This window comes from Somniosus microcephalus, chromosome 1 (assembly GCF_052327205.1).
Source record: "Somniosus microcephalus isolate GS21.2 chromosome 1, FLI_Smic_1.0, whole genome shotgun sequence".
In the NCBI taxonomy this organism is placed as follows: Eukaryota; Metazoa; Chordata; class Chondrichthyes; order Squaliformes; family Somniosidae; genus Somniosus; species Somniosus microcephalus.
The window spans coordinates 54,252,505-54,262,217 of NC_140987.1; the positions used below are offsets into that span (position 1 = coordinate 54,252,505).

At 47.2% G+C, this 9,713-nt stretch overlaps 1 protein-coding gene across 1 annotated transcript in view; it reads left to right on the forward strand.

Annotated features, from left to right (window-relative positions):
* The window catches only part of cfap96 (cilia and flagella associated protein 96), an 83,233-nt gene extending 74,041 nt beyond the window's left edge, over positions 1-9,192 (forward strand). Inside the window, exon 8 of the mRNA XM_085981418.1 lies at positions 6,899-9,192. Within this exon, the coding sequence (XP_085837544.1) occupies positions 6,899-6,950 (52 nt within the window). The 3' untranslated portion in view covers positions 6,951-9,192. The remainder of the gene's footprint in view (positions 1-6,898) is intronic.
* Positions 9,193-9,713: the final 521 nt, after the last annotated feature.

The window sequence follows — 9,713 nt, forward strand, 5'->3', positions numbered from 1 at the left end:
TCACAGAAGCCAGTCTTCAGCCAATAAGATTCACTCCACGTGATATCCAGAAACGGCTGAGTGTACTGGATACAGCAAAGGCTATGGGCCCCGACAACATCCCGCTGTCGTGCTGAAGACCTGTGCTCCAGAACTAGCCAAACTGCTCCTGTACAGCTACAACACTGGCATCTATCCGACAATGTGGAAAATTGCCCAGGTATGTCCTGTCCACAAAAAGCAGGACAATTCCAATCCGGCTAATTACCGCCCCATCAGTCTACTCTCAATGATCAGCAAAGTGATGGAAGGTGTCGTTGACAGTGCTATCAAGCGACATTTACTCACCAATAACCTGCTCACCAATGATCAGTTTGGGTCCACCAGGGCCACTCGGCTCCAGACTTCATTACAGCCTTGGCCTAAACATGAACAAAAGGAGCTGAGTTCCACACATGAGGTGAGAGTGACTGCCCTTGATATCAAGGCAGCATTTAACCGAGTTTGGCATCAAGGAGCCTTAGTAAAACTGAAGTCAATGGGAATCAGGGAGAAAACACTCCACTGGCTGGAGACATACCTAGCACAAAGGAAGATGGTTGTGGTTGTTGGAGGCCAATCATCTCAGTCCCAGGACATCGCTGCAGGAGTTCCTCAGGGCAGTGTCCCAGACCCAACCATCTTCAGCTGCTTCATCAATGACCTTCCCTTCATCATAAGGTCAGAAGTGGGGATGTTCGCTGATGATTGCACAGTGTTCAGTTCCATTTGCAACTCCTCAGATAATGAAGCAGTCCATGCCCGCATGCAGCAAAACCTGGACAACATTCAGGCTTGGGCTGATAAGTGGCAAGTAACATTCGTGCCACACAAGTGCCAGGCAATGACCATCTCCAACAAGCGAAAGTCTAACCACCTCCCCTTGACATTCAAATCCCCCACCATCAAAATCTTGGGGGTCATCATTGACTGTCCTGGATGTCATGGGGAATACAGGGTTGGATAAGGCAAAAAAGCGAATCTTATGTCAGCTACCAAGAGCTAAATACTGCAGAAAGCTTAGTGGAGTATAGAAAGTGCAGGGGTGAAATTAAAAAGGAAATTAGGAAAGCAAAGCGAGGGCATGAAAAAATATTGCAAGTAAAATCCAGGAAAACCCAAAGATGTTTTATAAATACATTAAGAGCAAGAGGATAACTAAAGAAAAAACAGAGCCTGTTAGAGACCAAAAAGTCTGTGGAGGTGGAAGGCATGGGTATGGTTCTTAATGAATACTTTACCTCTGTCTTCACAAAAGAGAGGGACGATGCAGACATTGTAGTTAAGAAGGAGTATGAAATAATTGATGAGGTAAACATAGTGAGAGAGGAAATATTAAGGGATTTAGCATCTTTGAAAGTAGATAAATCACCAGGCCCGGATGAAATGCATCCCAAGTAAAAACAGAAAATGCTGGAAATACTCAGCAGGTCAGGCAGCATCTGTGGAGAGAGAAACAGAGTTCACGTTTCAGGTCGATGGCCTTTCATCAGGCGAAAGGTTCTGACAAAAGGTCATCGACCTGAAACGTTAACTCTGTTTCTCTCTCCACAGATGCTGCCTAATCTGCTGACTATTTCCAGCATTTTCTGTTTATATTTCAGACTTCCAGTATCCGCAGTATTTTACTTTTGTATGAAAGGCTGTTAAGAGAAGCAAGGGAGGAAATACCGGAGGCTCTGACCATCTGTTTCCAATCCTCTCTGGCTACAGGTGTGGTGGCGCAGGACTGGAGGACTGCTAACGTTGTACCATTGTTGAAAAAGGGAGAGAGGGATAGACTGAGTAATTATAGGCCAGTCAACCTAACCTCAGTGATGGGCAAATTATTGGAAACCATTCTGAGGGACAGTATTAATCATCATTTAGAAAGGCACGGATTAATCAAGTACAGTCAGCATAGAATTGTTAAGGGAAAATCGTGTCAGATTAACTTGATTGAATTTTTTGAGGAGGTAACAAGGAAGTTCGATGAGGGTAGCATGTTTGATGAAGTCTGCATGGATTTTAGCAAGACTTTTAACAAGGTCCCACATGGCAGACTGGTCAGAAAAATAAAAGCCCATGGGGTCCAAAGGAAAGTGGCAAGTTGGATCCAAAATTGGCTCAGTGGTAGAAAGCAAAGGGTAACAGTCGACGGGTGTTTTTGTGACCGGAAGGCTGTTTCCAGTGGGCTTCCGCAGGGTCCAGTACCAGGTCCCTTGCTTGTCGTGGTATATATCAATGATTTAGACTTCAATGTAGGGGCACGATTAAGAAGTTTGCAGATTGATTCCTGGACTGAGAGGGTTGTCTTATGAGGAGAGATTGAGTAGATTGGGCCTATACTTTCTGGAATTTAGAAAAATGAAAGGTGATCGCATTGAAACATAAAAGATTCTGAGGGGGATTGACAGGGTCGATGCTGAGAGGTTGTTTCCCCTGGCTGGAGAGTCTAGAACAAGGGGGCATAGTCTCAGGATAAGTGGTCGGCCATTTAAAACTGAGATGAGGAGGAATTTCTTCACTCAGAGGTTGTGAATCTTTGGAATTCTCTGCCCGAAAGAGTTGTGGATGCTGAATCATTGAGTATATTAAAGGCAGAGATAGATAGATTTTTTGGACTCTAGGGGAATCAAGGGATATGGAGATCGGGCGGGAAAGTGGAGTTGAGGTCGAAGATCAGCCATGATCTTATTAAATGGTGGATCAGGCTCAAGGGGCCATATGGCCTACTTCTGCTCCTAATTTTTATGCTCTAATGTTCTTATAATACAAAAATTGACTGTGTGGTTGAGGAAGAAAGCTGTAGACTGCAGGAAGATGTCAATGGACTGGTCAGGTGGACAGAAAAGTGGCAAATGGAATTCAATCCAGAGAAGTGTGAGGTAATGCATTTGGGGAGGGCTAACAAGGCAAGGGGATACACAATAAAAGGTAGGATACTGAAAAGTGTAGAGGAACTGAGGGACCTTGGAGTGCATGACCACAGATTGCTGAAGGTAGCAGGAAAGGTAGATAAGGTGGTTAAAAAGGCATATGGGATACTTTCCTTTATTAGCCAAGGCATAGAATATAAAACGTGTTAGGCCACAGCTAGAGTAGTGCGTAGAGTTCTGGTCACCACATTACAGTAAAGATGTGATTGCACAGGGTACAGAGGAGATTCATGATGATGTTGCCAGGACTGGAGTATTTTAGCTATGAGGAAAGATTGGATAGGCTGGGTTTGTTTTCTTTGGAACAGAGGAGGCTGAGGGGAGAGTTAGCTGAGGTGGTATAAAAATATGCGGGCCCAGATAGAGTGGATAGGAAGGACCTATTTCCCTTAATAGAGAGGTCAATAACCATGGGGCATAGATTTAAAGTAATTGGTAGAATGATTAGAGGGGAGTTGAGGAGAACTTTTTTCACCCAGAGGGTGGTGGGGGTCTGGAACTCACTGCCTGAAAGGATGGTAGACAGAAACCCTCATCACATTTAAAAAGTACTTGGATATGCACTTGAAGTGCCGTAACCTACAATGTTGCGGACCAAGAGCTGGAAAGTGAGATTAGGCTGGAGAGCTCTTTTTTGGCCGGCACACACACAATGGGCCAAATGGCCTCCTTCTGTGCTGTAAATTTCTATGATTGACCAGAAACTTAACTGGACCAGCCATATAAATACTGTGGCTACAAGAGCAGGTCAGATGTTGTGTATTCTGCAGCGAGTGTCTCACCTTCTGACTCCCCAAAGCCTTTCCACCATCTACAAGGCACAAGTCAGGAGTGTGATGGAATACTCTCCACTTGCCTGGATGAGTGCAGCTCCAACAGCACTCAAGAAGCTTGACAACATCCAGGACAAAGCAGCCCGCTTGATTGGCACCCCATCTACCACCTTAAACATTCACTCCCTCCACAACCGGCGCACCGTGGCTGCAGTGTGTACCATCTACAAGATGCACTGCAGCAACTCACCAAGACTTCTTCGGCAGCACCTCCCAAACCCGCGACCTCTACCACCTAGAAGGACAAGGGCAGCAGGTGAATGGGAACGCCACCACCTCCAAATTACCCTCCAAGTCACACACCATCCTGACTTGGAAATATATCGCCATTTCTTCATCGTCGCTGGGTCAAAATCTTGGAACTTCCAACCTAACAGCACTGTGGGAGTATGTTCATCTCACAGACTGCAGCGGTTCAAGAAGGCAGCTCACCACCACCTTCTCGAGGGCAATTAGGGATGGGCAATAAATGCTGGCCTTGCCAGCGACGCCCACATCCCAAGTTGGTGGCTCGTGCTGACTCTCTGCAAATGAGAGCTGGACTGGTTCCTGGCTGGCACAGAGATCACATCTTATAAAAAGGTACATGAAATACCAGGTAATACAAGGATGGTCAATGCCATTATATGAAGATCTTAGGTGTGTTTATGAATAGTGCACTTCACCAAAGAGATAAATAGTGGACCACTGTCACCTACTGCATGAAGATCTGCAACCTCAGTCACCTGCCTGCACTGCTTTCTCTGTGACTGTAAAGGTGATAACTGCTTTCAACTTTATGGCACATGCTCATTTTAGGCAGCCACATCGAACTCTAATATCAGCCGGGATGCAGCACAAGAATGCATTGGTCTGGAGACTGATAGATTTTACAGGACAACTGGATAATTCATTAGCGTTACCATCAGCAAGGCAGCAGTGAGATCGGGCTATCCAGCTTTGGAGGGTTTCTGGCTTTCTCAAGGTCCAGGGTGCAATTGATGGAACCCATGTTGCTTTGTGACCTACTATAATAACACACCCCACTCCCTGAATGTGCAGATTGTGTGTGACAACATGCATAGGACTCTATGAAATACGCTTGAAATTGTCATGATGCATTCATCCAGACATCTTAATGAAATAAAATCATATCTATAATAGGCTTGTGAATAACAACGCCTACCCCCCTACCCCCCATAGATAATGACTCCACTATGAATGGCCCAAACAGCAGCAAAGCACTACAACAAGGCACATGCACCTACTTGATTGGTCATTGAGACAACCATCAAGGTCTTACAGAGATGCTTTCATTGCCTAGATAAGGCAGGAGGGGCTCTGCAGTTTGCTCCAGATCTTGGGGGAGAAATTGGGTGAGTAGCGCCACCTGTTAGCGCCTAAAGAGGCAGTCAGTGGCTGTAGCGCCATTGGCTGCGTCTCCGGCGATATTCAGTAGGGGCGCTAATGGTGGCGTTAGGCATTTGCGCTGCGCCGCCACCGATGACGTCATCGGTGTACGCAGCGCCCCATTCGTGCGCCGTTCGCGATATTTGGTAGCGAATGCCGCAGTTGCACCGCTCGCTACCCGCGCCCGGCTCACGGGGCCTTACTGTGCCGGCAGCGGCGCAAGTTAAGGTGGAGGTGCGGGGCGGCCGCTTTTCCGGCAGCCGCCTGCCAGCACCTCCGTCCCCGGCCTCCTAACCACCCCCCCCCCCCCCCCGTGGCATTGCCGGCTGTTTCCCGAGAGCCCGGCACTTCTCCTTGGTGCCGGGCTCATTTGCCGGCACTCGCGAGCGGGGATCGCACTGTTGCAGGCACCTCCCCCTTAACAGTGGGAGGAAGGCCTGCAGTACCACAGGGTGCCGTGCCGCAGCATGTGGCGCTGCGGCACGTTGCACTGCGATAATCAGTTTCAGTGCCCTAAGAGGGACGCGGAGCGCCTCGAGCCTCGCCCCGTCTCCCTCGAGCAGCACTGAAACGAAATATCTGGCGATCGGTATCACTCCGATCGCTGCGCTAAATCCTGCGCTCCGCCGACTTTTGCGCCACTTTGGCACCCCAACCCAATTTCTAGGCACGGTGGCATAGTGTTTAGCACTGTTGCCTCACAGCACCAGGGACCCGGGTTCAAATCTGGCCTCAGGCGACTGTCTGAGTGGAGTCTGCACATTCTCCCTGTGTCTGCGTGGGTTTCCTCCGGGTGCTCCGGTTTCCTCCCACAGTCCAAAGATGTGCAGGTTAGGTTGATTTGGCTATGATAAATTGACCCTTAGTGTTAGGGGATTAAATACGTGGGGTTACGGGGATAGGGTGGGATATGTGTCGGTGCAGGCTCGATGGGCCGAAATGGCCTCTATCTGCACTGTAGATTCTGTGATTGTGTCATGCGTAGTTGAAGGGTTGTGCCCTTCACAACTTAGCCATACAAATAGATCTGGATTTGGACACTGGTGGGGAGGAGGTGGCCTGAGTTGGTTCTAAAGCAGAGCGATATGGAGAAGAGCATCAGAGCACTTTGTTGCAGACGTTGAACTTAATGGAAAGGAAAATTGAGCGAAGTGTATAACGGACAGCCAATCTGACATCATCTGTTTTGCTCCCCGCCTACGTTGAAAGTTCTGTCCAATAACTTCGATTAAGAGGTAGAAAAACATCTCATGGCACTTCACAAAGGTATAATCAGACAAAAATGATGAGGTAACCAAAAGCTTGGTCAAAAAGATGGGTTTTAAGGAGAGGCAGAGGAATTTAGGAAGGGAATTCCAGAGTATGCAGCATAGATGGATGAAGGCATTTCCGCCAATGGTGGAGCGGGGGGCGGGGGGGGTGCAGTTTGCACAAATAATCAACTACAGAGAAGCTCGCACATGCAGTGCATTGTACAGACTGAAAATGTGGGGGAGGGAGGTCCTGTTTTTTCACATCTCTGAACAGTGGCTCGGGCAGTAGGTTACAGGTTAATGGTTTATGCTTGGGGGATAGTTTAAACTGGTGACCCACAAACTTGAGGGAGAATTTAATTAGAGTAGTTCCATCAAAACTGGTTTGTTAACTTCTCAGGAACCAGGTTGAAGAAACAATGTTATTCATTCTTTGTATGCCTTGAGTGAAACCTTCACTAAGACTTCTAATTCATTTTCTTTGCAGGGCGGTGAACAGCATGAACTACAAAAATATCAATCGAGTAATGGTATACTAATGACAGGATAAATGGCCTGCGCAGTGAAAAGCTTTGTATATAATAAAACAGTCTTGTAAGTCAGCTACATAGGGGTCGATTTTGTGGAACCTGTCAGGAAGAAGGCGGGACTTCCCCTTTCGGGTTTCTGACCCGCCTACTTCGACGTCCGGCCAATCCACGCGGTTTTCCCTTGATTGACCTTGTTGAGCCCGCCCAGTGGGCTCAGCAGGCCAATTAAGGGCCACCCGGCAACAGGTGACGTCACAGACTGCAATTTCATCTGTCAAGATTTCTGACAGATGAAATATCAGTGTCTCACAGCTGTTTGAAGCTGTGAAACACTGACACTCTGATTTCTAAGCTGAGTCCTTCTAGGCAGACTCTGTTAGAAATCTCAGCAGCACTAAAAGCTGCAGGCTGTCACTTTTGACAGATCGCAGCCGTTCAGCTTTAAGTTCCGGCTGACTGATGTGCACCCGACGCCTAGAGGAAGAACGGCTGTGAAGGTAAGTAAAGGTAAGTAAAAGTTCTTTACACACTTTAGACACACCAAACACACTTACCTTTACACTCATGCACCCATCACTCACCTGAGCGCCTACATCGCGACCCCTCCAACCCGACGGCCCGCCGCTCCAACCTGGCGTGGTTTGGAGCCGTCGGGAAACCCACACGAAACCCCTCAAAATGAGGATTAGGCTAAAAACTGCCTGTTAACTACCTGTTAACAGGCAGTTAATTGGCACTAATCCCTTCCCGCCTGGTTTCGGCGGGTCCCAGTGCGGGGCGGGTACCCGCCGCCCCAGAAACTTACGTGGGGCGGGGTTTTGGGCGGGATGGTGGCGGGACCCCCAAAGTCAGGATTTTCCCCCCCCACGCGCCTGAAACCCCGCCTGACGGCTCCCTGAAAATCTAGCCCCTACTGAATGCACTCTCTAGCATACCCCTGTCCTATCTCAATCATACTATTTTAAACAATGGGCAACTAGTGGAATATGAAAATATCTCATTCTGAGACAGTCTGGTAAAATTATGTTTTTTGTAAATACTATGTTGCTTATGACTAAACAATGTATAATTACTCAAGTGTTTTGATCATCTTTGTACCTCTTCTGTTCCTTGAAATAACAACAAAGACACCAAATGAATCTTCCCCCGCCCTCACCCCTAGGTTCAGAGTCTGTATTGAGAAAAATATCTGGAAATGTTCCCAGCCTACCCTGGGAATTCCCATTAACTCTCCTGAGGCACAGCAAGACCTACACCAGTTGAAATAGATACCATTATGGGCCTTCCAAAGGCCATAAAACGAAAACCAGCAAAAGTAAATAATTCCACAAGGGATTAACTAGCTTAAATAACTGCCTTTTTCTTCCCTAGGGAAATTCAGGAAATACTTTATTTGTCTTTGACCGCTTCAGGACGCCTGGCTCTGCTATCGGAGTGGTATGGGGCTGCTCTGATTTTTCTTAGGTCAGTCAGGATGCACCTCTGTTGCACCTGTACAGGTGCAGGCTGTCTGCCCTGACTGTGAAATAGCGGTCTTTGTTAAAAATTAAAATGTTGAACTTCTGATGTACCTGTACAGCAGTTCATCAACATACGTAGAGCTCTGGTTAATATTCTGATCTGTCAGAACTTTATGTAAAGACGGTGAGCTATAAAGCAATACATCTTGCCTGTAAAACCCATATTACGCAGAGGAATCCAGATTCATGCTGAAACCCAAACTCACTCGAAATCTGACCTGAGACCAGGCTCAGTAGCACCCACCTAAACCACAGAGGTCAGCTTGTGGCCAATGCACCCTTTAATTTTTTGGGGGGGGGCATGGCCCCTTTAACAGGCTGTGTGTCCCATTCAAATTATCACGCATGCGTGGTTTTTTCTATTTAAAAGCTGCATGGGAGCGCCAGTCGGCTGCGTGGCCACGCAGCTTAACGGGAACATTGTGACTGGTAGAAAACCAGGAGAAGCTAGCCAACAACTGACACAGTCCCAGCTAAGAGTTTGAGGTATTCCTGGAGGTCTGATCATGTGACATTCAGTCACATGACATCTGATCACATGACATCTGCCCGCAGTTTGCAAATGTTAATACATTATTGCCCCAGTTTTTAATGCAACCTTGAGAAGTAGATTGTGCATACAGTTTGTAAATTTAATCTTTGTTTCTGATTTTAAAACTCAGATGTTGATTACACGAGAGTAAATACTTTATTTCCAGCACCTGTGATAATAAAATTGTCTTTCAAAATTAGACAGTGTTGTCATTTAATCAGGCTGTGCAATTTCAAATAGAAACAGAAAAAGCTGGAAATATTCAACTGGTCAGGTAGCATCTGTGGAGAGAGAAACAGAGTTAACGTTTCAGGTCGATGACTCTTTGTCAGAACTGGAAAAAGCTGGAGATGGAACAGGTTTTTAAGCAAATGTAGGGGCAGGGAAAGGGGGCAGGGGAGGAAAGAACAAAAGGGAAGGTCTGTGATAGGATGGAAGGCAAGAGAGATTAAGAGACATTGGCCCAGAAATTCGGGTCTCCACGGGTGAGTATGCATGGGGTACTCACCCGTAAGCCCAATGGAAGTGCCGGTTTCGTGCATGCACTGCGCATGTGCGGGAAACTGGCACTTCTGTTCCCCTGAAAGAAAGGGTTGAGAGGTGGAACGCGTGCGCAGGAAAGGCAGCACGTGCACATCGAACTTACGTTTTTTTTCCGGGAGGGTAAGTCTCCAGGAGTTACACTTTTAAAAAGCAGGCACAAGGCCTGCTTTTAACAAG